This window comes from Ochotona curzoniae, unplaced genomic scaffold (assembly GCF_017591425.1).
Source record: "Ochotona curzoniae isolate NIBS_2020 unplaced genomic scaffold, NIBS_Ocur_1.0 contig_2754, whole genome shotgun sequence".
In the NCBI taxonomy this organism is placed as follows: Eukaryota; Metazoa; Chordata; class Mammalia; order Lagomorpha; family Ochotonidae; genus Ochotona; species Ochotona curzoniae.
Window position 1 is genome coordinate 18330967 of NW_024465582.1, and position 18944 is coordinate 18349910.

The 18944-nt window shown below is 41.0% G+C and overlaps 1 protein-coding gene across 5 annotated transcripts in view; it reads right to left on the minus strand.

The window, feature by feature from the left end:
- FYB1 (FYN binding protein 1) overlaps positions 1-13544 on the minus strand; it is a 134340-nt gene extending 120796 nt beyond the window's left edge. For 4 of the 5 annotated variants that reach the window (XR_005883532.1, XM_040977484.1, XM_040977485.1 and 1 more), the window contains exon 1: positions 13464-13544. Coding sequence is in view for 3 of the 5 variants with exons in the window: in XM_040977484.1 (XP_040833418.1) it covers positions 13464-13466 (3 nt within the window). In the remaining 2 variants the exon portion in view is untranslated. Of the gene's footprint in view, positions 1-10962; positions 11323-13463 lie in introns of those variants that run through there. The other variant, XM_040977483.1, reaches the window with a different exon arrangement.
- Positions 13545-18944: the final 5400 nt, after the last annotated feature.

The following is an 18944-nucleotide window of genomic DNA, read 5'->3' on the forward strand; positions in this document are numbered from 1 at the left end:
AATTTGGAGCATACAAATTGCATGGACATATATTTCTGGACACTTCGATTTCATCTCTGTAAATCAAATTAAGGGAAAACCAGATTGAGTGGCAATAGCAATAGCAATAATAACATGAACAGTAAATAAACAAATTTCTTCATTCCCAGTATCAGATGACTTCACCACGTGGGAGGTTTTAACTGGAATTCATTTTACCATGTGATGTCTTGACTTTCTGTGTGCACCGGTCCCTCCTTTCTGGCAAAAATATTCCCTGACCCTAAAAATCAACCTGAGAACATGTAGGAGGGACAATCTCAAAAGGGCCCAGTGTCAAAAGTGACCATTATGCTCACCATTATGCAAGCCAATTCCAAAAGGACAACTATCATGTGTTCTTTCTGATAGAAGACAAAATTCAAGCAAAATACAAATTGAATAGACACTGAGGTAAACATGTATATACACATATTCTCGTAGCTGAAAGATATAATGAAGACTAGCATACTGGGAAGTGAAGGTACATTGCACTATGTATATTCCTAATAAAAAGAAGACCGCCAATGAGACTGCTAAATACACTTTGATAGAATGATACTAGATTTTCTATCATTGTCTATACCACAATGTCATGATACACTTAAATAGCAGAATGTTGGACTTGTGACTGTTGCTGAAGGACTGTACTATTTTAATGTGGGGGATAATAGCAGGGGGACTAGAGAACGGGAAGGGAGAAATGGGAGATGGAGACAGGAAACCATATCATGGAAAATAATATCCAAAAATACAAAAAAAAAAGGAGAAGAAAATAATATTAATCTACTAGAACTGAGTGCTAAATTCAACAGTCATTAAATGAAGTGGATTTAAAATGGCTGTTTAGTATTATTTAATTTATTATATAATCAATTCAGAAAAATATTAAGCATCTCCTTCTGTCAGGACATATATCTGTAAAGTAATAAAAATCTGTTTTTGATCATTCCTAATCATTTTATTAGAATGAAAGCATACAAAGTAAGAAAATAATTATTAAGCACAAGTGTAAAACTGTTTGATTCTCCTAATAGGAAAGATCCTGGCAGCGACAAAAATAGTTAAGTAAACTCTGATATCTTGGCTTTGTGGAGTGTGTTGAAATCATATCAGTATTATGAGTAGTGTTAGGGAAAGTATCCGTGCAAAGCATGCCAACTTGGTATTTTGATTACTTCAAGCTGACATCACTTGAGGAACTCTAACTTCTGAAGGGGTTAGTGGTCTTTTTCTACAAGCAGCAAGCCCTAAAGACTTATGAGAGGAGTGTCTGTCATGTCCCAAGGTTGGAGAACGGCCTCAAACATCCAAGACTGGCAAGTGGTGATGCTATGGACCTGAACACAGTGGGATACACCCTTACTGACTTCTGCATCCCTCTCCCCCCAAATAGGTCTCAGTAATCCTAAACTCAAGCACTCTGGTTTATATCTCCATTCATCCTGTCATTCCTTCACATAACTACTGTTCTTAAAAACATAAAAGCATCATTCTTGTATCATTTCTTCAGACTGCCATCTCTTAAGATCCTCATGAACATGTGAAATGATGAAAGCCATTGCTTCTCTCTTGCAAATCACTCTGGTTAACAATGAAAGTGATTTCTGGATCCAGCCAAAGGACCCATGGAAGAGCTGAGAGGTAGGAGGGGTTGTCATAAAAGAATGTCCACAAATTGTTAGCATCAAGAGAAAAACTGCTCTGATGATTATATAAAATGCATCTCTGTGTGGATGAAGACTAAGTGGCCACCTGCTGTCAGGGAAACAGCTATGGGTGTGGACTGCTTATTTTCAGGATTTCTTTAATATATTCTGGATGATAGATACCAAAAGAAAAATATCTATCGTGCAAAAGAGAACAAGAAAGGAAGTAGAAATCTGTCATTGTAAATCCATACCATTTTGTTTGGGCAAAAGCTCTCAACACATGTTTTTAAGAGCAGGGCACCTAGAATCAGTTTAGTGCTGTTTAACAATAACTGGTACTAAGCCAGTAATACCTACTCAAAGGTTTATGGGGCGACTAGCTAACATTTCAACTGTCCACATTTTATTGTGAAGAATTTTGAGAAAAATTAAAACCGAAGTTGAAAATGAACAACAATATTCTCCCACTAAGATTCCACACTTGGTAGCTTTGTGCTCTATCTGCTTTTTACCTTATCACATGTATTCTATTACTCATTCACTGGTTTTGGATGCATTTCAAACTAAGTTGTAGACATCAATAATCTAATCGTAGCAAATATTAACCATGTCTGCATTGCCCCTGTACACACAGTCAACACCCTTTCAGAAACTCCCCTGAGGCTGTGAAACAATTATGTTACATCTCATTTCCCATGACAATGTATGTCAAACAGATCCAACATTGGCTGCCTACCTGCAGACAAGATTTACCCTATCTTACTCTGATGCTTTCCATTCATATCCACAATTGTATACTTTGTTCAACTGACAGAACATAAAAGCCAGAAAACAAAACAGTCTGGCAGTGGGCAGCTGTCTCGCTGTTGGATAGCCACATGGTGCATTAGGTATCTGAGTGTGACTCCCGGCTCCACTTACAGCAGTGCAACAGTGGGAGCAGCAGTGATGCCTTGGGTAATTGGGTTTCCGTAGTCATATGAGAGACCGGGATTTTGTTTCCAGTTCCTGCCTTTGCTGTGGCTCACACCCAGTCATTTGTAGGTAGCTGGAGAATGAAGCAGTGATGAACAGTGCATGCTTTTTCTCTCTCCCTCTCAAACAAATAAATAAAAGTGCAGGGTGTGTATATATATATAATTGAAAGAGCATATATATATATATATATGAGAGCAGAAAGAAGAAAAAGGAACCATCTTCTTTGGGACCACCAGTTCCAAAGTTTTCAGGAACTAAGCTGATAACATAAAAAATGGGCTTGTGTAAGATAATTGGGCAAGTCTGGTAGAGGAAACTGACCCAGGTTCATCGTAATGTGACAAGAAGGAGTAACAGAGCTACATAGAAAGCCCGAGAAAGTTGAGCATTTACTACTGAGACATGGCTTCTACACTCATCCCGCCTGGGTCTAGGGCACTTAAAGGAACACATCCACTAGAAAAACCAACACTGTGCAATGTCAAACAGAATCTTTCTTTAGTTACAACCATTTATGAATGCAGCATTTGGAAGCCATTCAGTTAATTATACAACAATGGAAACTGACACAGAAATTACAAAAGCAAAGATATGTTATGGTTCTAGTTTTTGCAGCTTCTTCAACAAAGATTGAGCCCCTCCCCTTCTGGATCGATTACATGTCTGCAAAGCCGAGAGAAACCAGTTTTCTTACTGAACAGAGGCTAGGTCTAGCATCATTTCTTAGGAATGTGCTGGCTGCCTCGTTTTGGGTGTGTGCGGTTTACAAATTAAATAGAAGGACTTACCATGTGGAAGGGTAGATGAGAAAAATGGGGATGGAGAAGAGTCGCGATATGTGGAATAGTAATAATTTTTTTCATGCCTAATTAATTAGCCAGTTAACATTCTGATTGTTTCCAGGACCTCCTCCTTTCTCTCCTTGCCTGGATTATCCAGCATACAGTTTGGCTAACTTTTACATCAGAGAATTGAAACTCTCTGCAGTAGGCATGCTGTCTAGCTACAGGTGGACTTTGCTTAGAAATCAGAAGTTACAGCAATTCCACCCTCACGGTCTTTGTTTGCTTGGTGATGAACAGTTTGGAAATTCCCCACCTCCCCTTTTCCCACCTCCCGGTGACTAATTTGAACAGCATACTCATATCTCATCCCTATTGTGTTGGGTAGATATGTTCTGATGTTTTTTAAAAGAAAAAAAAAAAACTTCCATCCAGTCCTGAAATGCAGTCTCATGCAGTTGTGGGCATGTGTAATAAAATTAGCTTCTCTTGGATGCATGTCCTCTTGTGATAAACTCAGTTCCTTTTCCTTGAAAGTTGTGATGACTAACATTGCTAGTAGTCCTTCTGGACTATGCCCATACTTTGACAAAGCAAAATATGTATGTGTTAAGTTGAACTTATCAAATGTCTATTAAAATGATTTTTTAGACCAGATTTCACTCATTTTCATCAAAATGTCTGTCATAAATCAAACTTAGCAGATGTTTCTTTCATGTCCACTTCTTTTCCTCTCTCCTGGAGTTCCCTAAAGTGTTGGATTTACTGCTGATTTACCAGTTTTTGTAGCTCAAAATCTTAGTACAAAAGCTCTACTTAATTCTAAGCTCTGATTCTAACAATTATGGCTGTTTTTAAAAAGGCACATAGTAAAATTCTGAGAATTTTTATGAAAGAAGGCCATTTAAAAAATTTTTTTAAAAGAACATATATCTTTGAGTGGGAGGGGAATATATTTTATGAAACAGAAGAGCACAATTTGCAAAAATAAAAGGAAACACTCTTTAAATACATTCTTTATATTTTCCTTCCCGAAACAATGATTTCGAGTTAGATTATTTCATAGGATTTATTTATTTATTAAACAAATATTTAGGGAGCAGGCCCGATAGTTTAACTGGCTAATCCTCTGCCCACAAGCGTCAGCATCCCATATGGGCACTGGTTCATGTCCTGGCTGCTGTACTTCTCATCCAGATTCCTGCTTCAGCCTGGGAAATGTGAAAATGGCTCAAAGCTTCGGGACTCTGTATCAGTGTGGGAGGCTTCTGGCTTTGGATCAGCTCTGCTCTGGTTGTTGTGGTCGTTTGGGGAATGAATCAACTGATGGAAGGTTTTTTTCTCTCTCTTCCTCTCTGTAAATTTGCCTTTCCTATAAAAATAAATTTATACAAAAAAACCCCCCAAATATTTAAGAATAGTGCTGTATAAAATTTGCTGTGTGCTAGGTATTATTCCGAAAACATTTTTATATAAACCCATATGATTCTTCCACCAGCCTTATTAGGTAAGAATTGCCATCTTGCCTTTATACACAAAACGAAAGGGAGGCACAGAGATCATACATTGTTCATACTGATAATGAGCAAATCTGAGGTTCAAATCCAGGAAATCTAGCCCAAAATAGCTTATTTTCAACTTTGTTCCCTAAAAGTTAACCATTTTCCTCTAACAATTCCAGAAACATTGGCATGCGTGAGGATCAAAAACACTAAGTAGTCAATGGATAACTAAAGCAAACTTTGGATTTTTGCATCATTTCCAGAGTCAAGGAAAAAAAAAAAAAGAAAGTAACCCAAAGTTCCTCTGAAAATCTAAACCAAACCAAACCAAACCAATCAAGCAACCAACCAACACACACAAAAAATACCCTGAAACATAGCTGAGCCACCAAGCCAGCTGAATCAGAATCTTGGGACTTAAACAGCTGTTTCTTTTTAAAATCTAACAGGTATTTTAAATGTGTGGCCAGGCTGAGTCACAGATCCAAAGACTTTTTTGCTAAGTTTTAGCTAAAGATAGGAATAGGAGAAAGGAAAGAGGAGAGAGGAAACTTCATCATGGATCAGAATCAAGTTGGAGGGCTTGTAAACAGGTGGCTGACCCTACCCAGCATAATTTTTTATCTAACAGGTATGGGGTATAAGCCAAGAAACGAATAAAGGTCCCAAATGCTGTTGATGCTGCTGGTTTAGGGAGTACACTTTGAAAGCCACTGACTCAACAGATTTGGCTTCAGTGAAGCGTGGTGATGTAGACCAGGAAGGAACTTGATTAATTCTGCCAATATCTCACCAACTCCCATGTTGGAATGTTTCCCCTACCTCACTGATTTATTTAATTGCATTGTACAAGGATGAAAAGAGGAGAGAGAGAGGAAATATGTGAAACCAAAAGGAAGTGAGGGAAGAGAGGTAAAGAGGAGGGATCAATTCCTCCTGGCTCTATGAAAGCTTTGTGGCTTTCTCACGAGCTCAACTGCACACTGATGATAGATTTAATGGAAAATGAGAAGAATATAGTTACATTGCAAAAAATCCTTTCATACCAGGAAGCAAACAAAAATGCAAGCCAATGAGAAATATTGGATGATGGGAGAGATGGCCATTGGAAAATTTGTCAGTTGTATTCTTACAGCCTAACCTGGAAACCTGAGCTAGGATCACTCTTTGAAATCAAGAGCAGGGGAAGATACATATTTTCCCTCCTGCACGCCCTTCAAGTGGATTAAACGATCTGCTGCCATGGCTACCCTGGGATATATAAATGGTCCTCAGTGTGTGTATGTGGAGGCACCTGTCTTCCTCTCATACCACTGATATTTAGTTTTCATTTTGTAGTTGAAAGTGTTTACAGTTGTCACAGTGAGAGGTGGGAGAGGTGTCACTGTCATATTTGTTAGAGTACAACTGCTTAATGTACTATAATACACAACAGTGAGAATGTTGGACATGACTAGATTAGACTCAACCTGAGCCAGGACTTAGGCCAAGATGCCACTGGACCTGGTAATGAATATTGCAACTTTCTAGTACTATGATTATAAACCACTCAGCTCTCATTACAGACCTCAGGCCAAGCTGGAAGCCACAACAGGTAGTAGAGATAAACACAGAACCCAAGAGAGGGGAGTGAAGGCAGGCAGAGAACACTAATCAAGCCATCAATAGAACCTTCTCGAAGGTTGTCTGTAACCTAATCCTAAAGTCCATTTCCCAGCTGCAACTTCCTACCAGTGCAGCTCCTGGAAGGCGGAGGTGAGGGTTTAGTAACTGGGCTCCCACCACCCACAAGGAAGACCCGTGCTGAGCTCCTAGCTCTTGGCTCTGGTCCCTTGGTCACTGTGGGCATTTGGGGAATGAACCAGCAGATGGGAGTCCTGTCTGTTGTTTCTCTGCCTTTATGATAAATATAAACTTTTTTTATGTATTGAAAGATCAATCAAAACCATGGAGGAAGGAATGGGACTCTTATTAAGCAGGAACTCTAGACAAAGTAGGTAGGAGGGCATGATAATCATTTTTGAAGATACAATATCTGAAATATATCTGAAATATTAAGAATTAAAGAATGTTAACAGCAAATCTGGCCTGTGGGGTGTGGGGGGCAAATGTGCTCTGCTCCCCGTTTTCTTGAAGCGCAGTCACACTATTCATTCATGTTCTCCCTAGAGCTGTTATGCTACAGTGGTGTTGTGTAATCACAACAGCATAGCACCAGCACAGCCTAGGACTTCTAGAATATTCACCATCTGGATCTTTAGAGAGAATGTTTGAAGATCCTTGCTCTACATAGATACTTCGAGTAGTAAGCAGGGAAAAATAAATAAATAAAAATAAATTCACATGCCTAGGAAGTATAGCCAAGTTGTAGAATACAAAGAAGCATCTTGAGGAGAAAGGCAGAATTTCACTCACAAGCAGTGATAATTAGACTTGAAGAGTCTCTTACATTAGTACAGTAAAGGGTAGGACCCAATGGAGTAAGTCCATAAAGGTCTAAGGAAAAGCAAACTATTGATTTGGAATATTTCTGTTCAACTAAATGACCATTTAAGGGTCAAAGTTTTTAGTCCTCTAATGGCAACTCTCACACATAGCAGGTGGAAGGTACATAGCTGCAATGACTTTAAAGAACAATTTGCTAATAATCAATATCCTTGAAATTTCCTTGTACTCTATGTAAAGCATAATCTATTTTCTTAAAAATATTTTAATTTTTTGTTGGAAAGGCAAATATACAGAGAGGAGGAGAGACAGAGAGGAAGATCTATCCAATGATTCACTCCCTACGTAGCTGCCACAGCTGGAACTGCGCTGATCCGAAGCCAGGAGCCTTTTCCAGGTCTCCCACATAGGCTTAGAGTGCCAAGGCTTTGGGCCGTCCTCGACTGCTTTCCCAGGTTACATGCAGGGAGCTGGATGGGAAGTGGGGCTTCTGGGATTGGAACTGGCACCCAGATGGTATCCCGGCACATGCAAGGCGAGGACTTTACTGGGCTGGTCCCCATCAGTTAATTCCATTAATGAAGCAGTCTTGAAGTTTTCTGGTATGTTGTCCTGTGGACACACACACACGAAAGAAAAGTATATACACATGGCTGGGGAAATTGAATAATATTTTCAAAACAAGTTTCTCTCCTGTGGAAAGGAGGGGCATGGAACTGGAAAGGGGCAAAAAGAAGGCTTTAATGATTTCCTGATTCCTTTTATTTATTTATTTTTTTGAAATACAGATGACAAAACAATAGCATGAATCCAGTATGGGTGGTAGATGTGTGAGCATTTATCCTAACGACTCGTGAAATATTTTAAAATGAAAAAAAAAAAAAACAACTGAACATGAGAGGTAAGAGGTGGCAACTGTCTGTCCCCAAATTAGGAAGGGATAATGAAGTTAGCAAGCCAAGACCTGGAGCTCCACACCCACTCACTTCAACAAGACTGTCACACACTGAGTGGATCCCAGCCGATTCTAGGAAGCATCTTGCGTATTCTGCTGTATGCATTGCCACGCTCAACGCCTTTATTATTCAGAATTTGAACTTACACTTGGCTTACAAGTGACCTATTCTAGCAAAGTATTAAAAAATTTTAAGACCTTTATTTTTATTGGAAAGTCAGATATATAACAGAAAAGGAGAGACCGAGAGAAAGATCTCCCCTCCATTGACTCACTCCCACGTGGCCGTAATGGCCAGAGCTGAGTTTGTCAAAAGCCAGGAGCCTCTTTTGGGTCCCATGGTGGTGCAGGATCCCAAGGCTTCGGGCCGTCCTCAACTGCTTTCCAAGGCTACAAGCAGGGAGCTGGATGGGAAGCAGGGCCGCCGGGATTATAACTGGCGTCCAAATGGGATCCCAGTGTGTGCAAGTTAAGGACTTCAGCCACTAGGCTACTGTGCCGGACCCTAACACAGTATTTCTAATGAGTCAGATCCTGCTGAAAACAGAGGGAACTCCTTTTGCAGAAGGGGTGGATGTACGTCAGCCCCCGGTGACAGAGGAGGAAGAGCCTTGCTAGTAACTGAACGGATTACTTTTTTTCCCCCTTGGGTGCTGGGGTTAGGTGCACTTTGGGAAGGTTTATGATTATATCATGAAGGTCTGATTGACAACATCAATGACAAAGTGGAAGGAAAAAGTCCCCTCTCCATCAAGCTACTAGCCTGCAGGCCTCTATAAACCTCTACCATCGTGACATGTTGAAAACAACTTTAAAAATTTAGGATCTGGTGGGCTTGGTGCAATAGCCTAGTGGCTAAATCCTTTCCTTGCATGTGCTGGCATCTCCTATGGGTGTCAGTTTGTGTCCCAGCTGCTGCGCTTCCCATCCAGCTCCCTGCTTGTGGCCTGGGAAAGCAGTAGAGGATGGCCCAAAGCCTTGGGACCCTGCACCTCTGTGGGAGACCCAGAAGGCTTCAGATCGGCTCAGCTCTGGCTGTTGCAGCCACTTGGCGAACCAGCCAAGGAAGATCTTTCTTTCTGTTTCTCCTCTCTGTAAATGTGACTCTCCAATAAAAATAAATTAATCTTTAAAAAAAGGAAAACCTTAGGAACTTGTGTATTTGTCTTCATGAAGCACCTCTGGGCTTCATTTGTGCATATTCCATTGGTCCTCTTACCCTAAAGTTACAGGGACAAGGCAGTAAGGGGTGCATTTGCTGGTAACTGCCTGGGTCCTGCTTTGGTGCTACTCATGGGTCCAATTGGTGGAGGCAGGAGCACGGCACAGGAGCTTGAGGAGGTGAAGTGTTGAATTGTTTGATCCCTTTTCTTGACGTGAAGAGCCATGAAGCCAGACACCCTCGGGGATCCCACCTGCTCAGGAGTTTGATGAAGTGAATGCTATCAAAACTGGAAACCTGTAGCAGCTCCATTGAGGCAGTCACCACAGCTGGTTCTCAGCTTCCAGGGCTGGGCACCTGCCTGAAGAATGTCCCCTAGTACTGCTCAAGACCAGTCCTGGGGTGGAATGGGGTGTGGGACAGACTGGACTACTGCTACACTTACTGGCAAACCAGGGTAGGGGGGCGGGCCTGGTGGGGTTTATTGCGGGTCGCTCCAACTAGGCTACAGCTCCTGCTGGTTTATGCGTGGGCTGAGTATGTGCTGGGCAGAACCAGGCTGGACTGCAACACCCATTGGTTCCAGTGGAAGTCGGGAGTGAAAACAGAACCAACCCAGCAATTGCAACCACCAGCTGATCAGGGCGATGGACTGTGCCGGGCCCTGTATTTGCTAGATCTCCCCAATCAAAATGCTGAACTCAGAACCCTAACCAAGAAGAGAGAGAAGACAGAACAGGTCAACCAACCATTTCAGCTATATGTGGGCAGCGAAATCCAGGAAAAACAGAGACTCTATGATGGACTATGTCAACCAGTGGATTCTTCAAAGACTTCATAGTGCTTGGAGTGGCAAGACTGGCAGCGATTCATAACTGTTGAAATATCCAAACCACCTGAGCAAGAACCTCAGCGCACACCATACATCCGGGACCTGGGGAGGGTGGGAAATGGGGTGGGCCTTCTCCCTTAATACCCCCTTTAAACATGAAGGAAATAATATGGAAAAAATAATAGTCTTACCCACTTTCCTGTAGCCCTTGAACCTTTTTACCCTAATTAACTATGTAAAGATTGTAAAAAAAAAAAAACAAAAACCCCAAAAAAACCAGTCCTGGGATTGTCTTCCACCCCCATTCCTGTGGATCTACTTTTTTTTTTTTAATGGATGGGGCATAATATAGAAAAGATCAGGTTCTGAGCAGACAAAATTGTGCTGCCATTCTATTCCCAATCTTTTGTAGCTATATGATTGTAGCACGTTACTTAAGCCTAAGACTTAATTCACTTAACTTGGAAATGGGATAGTAACAACTAATTGTGGGGATTGTTATGGGGATTTAATAAATTCCTGTATGTTGGGATTCCCAATGGTAACTGCCAGTATCACACTCCTCCTATGTTCATTGCTGTTTCTATGCCTCCTTAGGAACGGTTTAGGGTTAGGAGGAAAGAGGCCAGCATTCACCTGGGGTCTGGTGTGTGCCTGCGCTGATGTGGGCCCTTTGCAATCGGCGCTTTACTGCCTACAGCAACCCAGGTGCTATGGTGCTCGCCATTATTAGCATCATCGCCAGGTGAAGGAACAAACTCGGAGTTTAAGTACCTGTGGATAAAAGTATAACCAGTGCCAGCATCCCAATGGGTGCCAGTTCATCTTCTCTCTGCTCCACTTCCAATCCAGCTCCTTGCCAATGGCCTGGGAATGCAGCAGAGGATGGCTCAAATCCTCGGGTGCCTGCACCTACTTAGCAGAGTGAAGGAACTCCTTACTCCTGGCTTTGAGTTGGTTCACCTCCAGCTGTTGTGGCAGTTTGGGGAGTGAGGCAGAGGGTGGAAGATCTTTGTCTCTCTTCATCTAACTCTGCTTATCAAATAAAATTTAATAAATCTTTAGAAAAGATGCAATTAAAAAGGCTAGCTAATGCCTAAGAAACCAGAGACATGGCCTTTTGACTATACTGCACTGTGTTTTGTAATTTTGTTTCTTTAGTATCTTTCTGCAACCTCTTTCAGAATGTAGGAGGCACTGCTGAGGACAATGAAATTGTGGGAAAAAATGCTTTCTTTGAAAGTTAAATCTTGACAACATGAAACTATAGGCAGGCATATACAAAGATAAACATGCAGGAGAGTATTAAAAAAAATCTCCATTGACAACTAGGATTAAAAGATAAACTTATCTTGGTGTAAAACAACTTTGAAATCTGTACATCATTTTTTCATAATATGCATTCTCCATGAGCTTTTCAAAACTCCCTTTTGTATATCATAATACATGAAGAAATTCACTTAGGGGGACAGCATGAATAAGCAAATTTAAAAATATGTTGTATTAAAAACTTTAAGCATGTGACTCTTTTCATGTAGCTGTTTTTAATATTTGTATAGATGTAAAATTTGAATATTTAAACATAGATAAAATTTAAATAAGTCATAGAAATGGGATGTGTACATTTGCATATACACATACATACATGTCTCTCTATACATACATGTAAATCCCTGAGTCTTGTCTGTATTACCAGAATGACAAAAAAAAACCCCCAAAAATGAAAATGTCCAACTCTTACCACACAGAAAAGAAAAAAAACAAAGTGGCCCACCATGAAAATGACCGTCCCTTAGGTAATATAATTATATAAAAGATTTATTATTTTATTTATGCATATCTATATCTGTAAGAAACTTTTTGAATAACATATTAAGAAAACCGTGATCTTTCAGAAACCCACTATTTCCAAAACTATGCTGGTGTTCGGATTCAGTTCAAGCCAGGTAAATAAATATGATTTAATTTTGTTAGTAGCAACGAGTTTTGACACCAACATGTTAAACGTTTCATTAATTCAATGTGTTTTTGCTTTGAAGATGAAGTGACAACACCTGATAGAATAGCAAAGTACCAGGACCTCCAGATGCGTATCATCCTGTTAAGCTTTTTCTTTGCTATTACCATTTCTTTTCCCCTAAGAAAATCTAGGCACCTTGGCTGTCTTCTAGTGGTTGGCTAGTAGAGGGTGCAGATGGCGTGGGAGGGCACACTGGCTCTCTTCTAGGCTCTGGAAGTGGAGGAATTCCACTTGTTTTATTTAGGAGCCATTTAAAAAAATAGGATTATGGGAAAGGAGGACGCTGACAGCTAGTGCTCTAGTTTAGCTGCCCTCGACCAACCAAGCTCTTAGGGCACAGCTGCAAACCACTTAAGCATGCTTCAACTGACTTTTAATTAACTTAAAGAATACAACCTGTCCTACGGTTGGAACCATTTGCCTTTGATTTGGTTCTGGTAATTAAAAGAACAAAATGCGTATTTTCCAATAACAAAACTACTATTGCAACATCTACTGTGCTAGCAAAATTATACCCATCATCAGCAGTGTCGCCCCATTAAGTCATCCCTGGAATCATCTTTGGGGAGCCCAACTGCCCATAGAAAATGTTACTACCTGAGTGCCCTTCCACAAGCTTGTGGCCAGTGAAACTAAAGGATGAGTTTTCTTCTGCTGTTCAGAAACCTCGGAATCCACGCACGGCTTTTTCATAAGAGTCATTTTCCCTGAATTTTATGAAGACCTACTGTGAACCTGGATTTCGAAAAAATTTTACACCACACAAGCTCATCTGTCAATTTCATTTTCCACAAGCTTTTGAAAAGTTTGCTGGTCCACAGCTCAGCTCTCTCAAAAGGCAAATGCAAAGAGTGCAACTCTGCTTTCCGCAAGACCTGACTCTTCCTCTATTTCAAAGGCTTGAGCACAAAAGGGAACTCCCAGAGCTGTTTTCTTGCAGTAGAATAAAGATTCAACAACTTCCTGAGCACCCGGAACAACGAGACAGGGACAGGCAAACATTCCAAAGACTTGGAGGACCTGACTGCCAGGCACCCCAACGCCTCTCTTCTCCACACAGAGAAAATGGGCACGTTGGCCTGGTGACCAAGGAAGAGTCATAAAATCCATTACTCACCATTCTCACGAACAAACTGATCTGCCTGGCAGCCGGCAGTGCTGTGACTCGGACAGTGAACGTGCAAGTTGGCTCTGCTGGGTGGACTTCCTTCTCTCTGCTGTGTGGTTTATCCAGCCTTCACACGCCGAGAGGTGCGGTGGCATTTGCATGTTATCTCAGCCCTCAGAGCATTTGGATCATCCGCCAGGTTTGTCTTGTTATGATACTTAGAATCAAGCGAAAGCAACTACACCTGAAGCTTGGAAGGTTGACGCGTCGACCCACAATTTTTAAAGTGATTGGGTATTGATATTTTTATGCATTAACCTGTTTTATATACAATCTGCATTTAGAGATGCATTTGTGTGTCCGCCTCTCTCTCTCTCTCATTGTGCCTCTCATCCTCTCTGAAGGATTCATACTGCAATGTTAATAGCATTGACTTGGATGGAAGCATTATCACAGATACTCTTAGTTTATACTTGATTGATTTTTGTGTTTTGAATTTGTAGCACTTGTATAAAAACCTGGCTCTAGGGGCCAGCACTGTGGTGTAGTATATCAAGCCTCCATTTATAGTGTCAGCACCATTTCAAGTCCTAGTTGCTCCACTTCTCATCCAGCTCCCTGATAATGCATTTGGGAAAGTAGTGGAAGATGGCCCAAGTGCTTGGGCTCCTGCAACGACACGAGAGACCTGGAAGAAGCTCCTGGCTCCTGGATTTGTATTGGCTCGGCTCCAACCATTGCAGCCATTTGAGGAGCAAAGCACCAAGTAGGAGATTTTCTCTTTCTCTCTCTGTGTTTCTCCTTCTCCTTATTTCAAAGAAAAAACAAAAACTGCTTCAATCTTAAAAACAAAAGGATCATGAGATTTGATCAAAAACTTCAAATTGTCGTTAAAGACATTACCAATGTTGCGATGATAGAAATTTTACCAGGTTGTGTCACTCATTTCACTCAGAAGATAAAATGTATGTTAATCTAAGTTCATGGGTCAATGTGGGGCTTTGTTTTTAGCAGCAGCTGCCTCAGTGTCTTATCCAGGTGAACTGGATGAGCTTGAGGTGAAGGAGGCATGTTTGCCCTTGGAGAGCCAGGCTTGACAGCCACCCCACAGTACCTCTCAGAACATTTTCTGATGGATGCACTGGGCTCCTTGAGTCTACAATAGGCACAAAAATAAGTTCAAAAGCAGGTCATTTTTGTTTCTTATTACAAAGAAAAGGCAACAGAAAATTCAGTTTGGGTGTGTATCTTGTCCTAAGCAGTATATTTAGTTTATCATCTATGTTTTTTTTTTTTAAACCTAGAATTGAGTGAATGCCAACTACTACCATGTCCACACAAAATCTGTTTCAAAACAGATGTTTCCCTTCTGGCTGGGGATATGGGGAGTGTATAAAGTCACTATCTCTAATACCCTAAGGGCACAGGTTCATGTCCTGCTCTACTTCTGACCCAGTTCCCTGCTACTGGGCTGGGAGAAGTGGTGGAAGTTGGCCTGAGCACTGGGGCCTAGGCCTCCCAGGGAGGTGACCTGGATGAAGATCCCAGCTCCTGACTTCAACATGGCCCAACACTGGCCTGTGGCCACCTGGGATGTGAAACAGTAATTTGAATATCTCATTCGCTGTCTCTCCATCTCTCTATATTAATTTTGATATCCTTAAAGAAAAAAGATGTTCCTTGTTACGTTTTATTTAAAATAAAAAAAAAAGGGTTTTCAAAAATCAAGGTGTGATTAGAAATGTAGATAGAGCGTCATTGCCTAAACAAGACAGATAGGGTTAATTTCTGAGGTGGAAAGCAACCTAGAGGAAGTATATGGTGCAGATTAGCTTTGAGTCATACACAGAATCCCCGAAGTCAGGAATCTGAAGTTGGATCTCTAGAACATAATAAATGCTCAGTGCACAGAGGAGGAAGATCTAAGCAAGAGAAAAGGATTGAAATGAGGCACGCCTTTGACGTGACCCATTTTTCAGAAGACCTTTGAATGGAAAATTCTTTGTGTTATCTGTTATCTGTTAAAGCAGAGACTATCACAGTACAGGTGCAGTTTAGAGTCAAACATACCTATTCCAGCTCCCAGCTTCATACCACACTGTTGAATCAATCTCTAGGGTTAAGAGCCAGACATCAGTGCTTTTTAAAGCTGCCAGGTGGTTCGAAGGCAAAAACACACTGGGAAATTCAAACCTTACAAGGGCAGCAACTGATTCATACCAGTGTTGTGTGACGAGATCACTAGGCCAACCTGGTAAGCAGAAATGATCTTGACACTATAACACTAGTCACTGTTAAATTTATCAGTATGTTTGCATCAGTCCTACATAATAATTTTTCGTTCTTAATTATGTTTTGATTTTTCTCTCTGTTACAATAGAAAGAAAGTTACATGATAAATAAATCTAGCAATTGTTTAGTTAACAATAGAACTGATGGGACAAATCTCTGGTTATGAGATCTTTAATTCATTCATATGATGTTTATTTCAGTTTGTGCTTAATTACTGGTGCAGATTAGTTTTGGGGTTGTTATGCAAATAAATTCCACAGTCTCTCCTGTGTGAATGAACAACATTTGGGGTAGGAAAAGAATGATAAGGGCTGAAGCTCCCAACTTTAACTGATAAGCCACCAATAGGTTTCTGTTTTAGTTTTTGGAGATAACTGCTTTGCTTTTAAGTACATATGTGAAATTTCACATATGAATATATTTCCTGTAATGTCAATTAGGTTGACAAGTCACTGAACAGGAAGAGGGGACAGGAAATGCGACAGCGATGTCGGCCAACACAGTGGTGGCATTGTGCCACGGTGCCTTGCAGGTATTTCTGTCAGCAGCTCAGAGGATGCAAAAGCGGTTGTAACTCTTCAACTAACCCAGCCCACCTTCTCTTTTCAAAAGTTTTCGTTCTGGAACACTGTATTTCTTCATGCAATAGTGAAGTGAGTATAACTCCCTGGCAGGCATCTGGGTGGAGACTGTGAAGACTGTGGGTTCTGGATGCTTCGAGAAAATCAATCTTGTTAAATGTACAGGTAAATAACAAGAGAGCACTAATCAAATGCAAGCATCCTACTGACCCATCTTTGAAAGGATATCTCATATTATAAACAAGATGTCATCTGTTTAACTCAAATGGCTAACTTTTTAGAGAAGAAGTGAGTGATCCTCTATGTGACCAATCCTGATACAATGGGCTTCAAAAAGACCGTATCCCATGTTGAGAGGGTCCGGGAGTAAGTTCTCCCTCCGCCACTGATCCGGCTTCCTATGAAAGCACAGGAGACAGCAGATGAATACCCCAGTGCTTGGTTTCTAGCCCTCATCTCCTGCCTTTGGCCTGGCCCAGCTCTAGCTATGGCATGCACGGGGGGAGTAGCGCAAAGGGAAGGTCTCTTTCACCCCGCCCCTCTACTCTGTCATTCTACTGTTCAAATGGACAAATAAAACCTAAAAATATTAGAAGTTTATGGAAAATGGGATTATAAGATGCTCATTTTGGTGTATTTTTTGAAATCAATATTTTTTAAATAACGCATTTTTCCATGAATTTTTTGCACCCTCCCCTCATAAGTATGGATTTCAGTTCTTTTGTACCCAAATGTGTTGATCTTATAATTCTATTTTCACAAACTTTCAAAAACAAAATTTCACTATTTGAATGTCAGGGAGACTGCGAAGCAGCGGAGAAACAGACACAGTGATCTTTCATCCACTGGGTCACTCCCCAAATGACTGCAATGGTCACCACTGGGCGGGGCCAAAATGAGAGCCTGAAGCTCTTTCTGCGTTTCCCCCATGAGTGACAGGAGCTTCCACAGCTCAGGTCAGTAACAGTCAGTTGGGTTGGAAGTGAAGGCAGGCTTCTGTCCCATGCACTGATAGGGAGCTGAGGTGTCCCAAGTGTCACTGCATGTCTTCCGCACCAACTGTCTGCAGTTCCTTTTGTGCTGGGTAAGGATCCATCAGAGCACAGGGGTGAAGAGACCCACCTCCTCTGAGAAGGCTTCTCTGTGTCATGCTCACTTCCACTTTGCTGGCCTCAGAGGAAGCACTTTTAATGTTTGCCTTTTATGGCTCTCTAAAATAGATCAGGTACCTTCTATTGGCTCCCCCATTGCATCTGCAACTTTTTAAACAAGAACCATCTTTCATGTATTTCTCTTGCCCCTCCAAAAACTTATATAACAAACCTGTTTGGGCTCATGAATTCACTTTATAATCTGATGAATGCAATATGTGCTTTATATTCTAAGACTGCACTTGTCCAGCTTCCCTTAAAGGCATTCAATGATGGGTAAGAGAATCCATAACTAACGTCATGCCAAGCACCATGAGCCACGCACTACACTGCTGCGCTTTGATCCACGGACTCAAAGCACAGACGTGCTAGATGACTCAAGTTTCCAGACGAGACACCAGTCAGTTAAAACCGCAGTGTTTTGTTAACGTGTCTCTTTTTATCAAAAAGCATTTGAGCAATTCAGACTCACAAAGTTAATAAAAATTCAAGCCAAAGGTGGTCCTGTTTGGCTACGTGTGGACCAGGGGAAGAGAGCCCAGGAGGAGCATGCTTGGGGAAGGAAGAAAACCTTGCAAGAAGGAAATGGGATCTTGATTTGGGTCATTTCTCTTGCACTTTTTTGTTTTGTTTTAAACATAAATTGAACTGTTTTGTATATGGACTTTATATTTTTGGATAAAAACTGGTCTTCATTTTTTTTTTCAGAACATCAATGACCTGAAAAGGATAACTTTAGCAGAAAATTAATGCACTTTTCAGTTGCAGAGCACCCATTCTATTTTTCTAGGATAACTGAATTGTATTTACACTGGAGTAAGGCAGGGGGCGATTTTTTTTTTTTGACAACTTACAACCAATTCCAGAAAGAGAAGAGTTCTATAAAAGAACTACTGAACTTGGACAGTGGGAAAATAATCTGGACTTTCTTTCAGGAGTCTTTTATTAAGCCAATTGAATTGGACAGCAAAGAGGAAATGTCAAAGCTTATGGAAGAATCCTATGTTATATAGTTTTGTATTTCTTTGCAGTTGGGGCCATATTTTGTATCCTACCTCTCCTTGGTTCTCTGGGAACTCACGAAGTTCTGTGGGTCTATTCAGTCCTGCTATTTTCTTCTCGTGGTTTTCACTATTTTCTTTTTAGTTTCTCACCTTTGGATAGTTGCATATTCTTTGCAGAAGCAGGATCTGATTGGAAACCCTTTCAGTTGACTGGCTCTCCAAGCCAAGGTGATTTAATTGACACACAGCTTCATGGGGATGGTTATGCTTTCGTGAATTTACTAACAACACTTTCTCCTTCAATGAGTATATGGAACATCCCATATGAAGCAAGGGCCTATCTTTACTCTCCCATTTTTCTTCCCTCCTTCCTTCCCTCCCTTCCTCCCTTCCTTCCTTCTTCCTTCCTTCCTCCCTCCCTCCCTCCCTTCCTTCCTTCCTTCCTTCCTTCCTTCCTTCCTT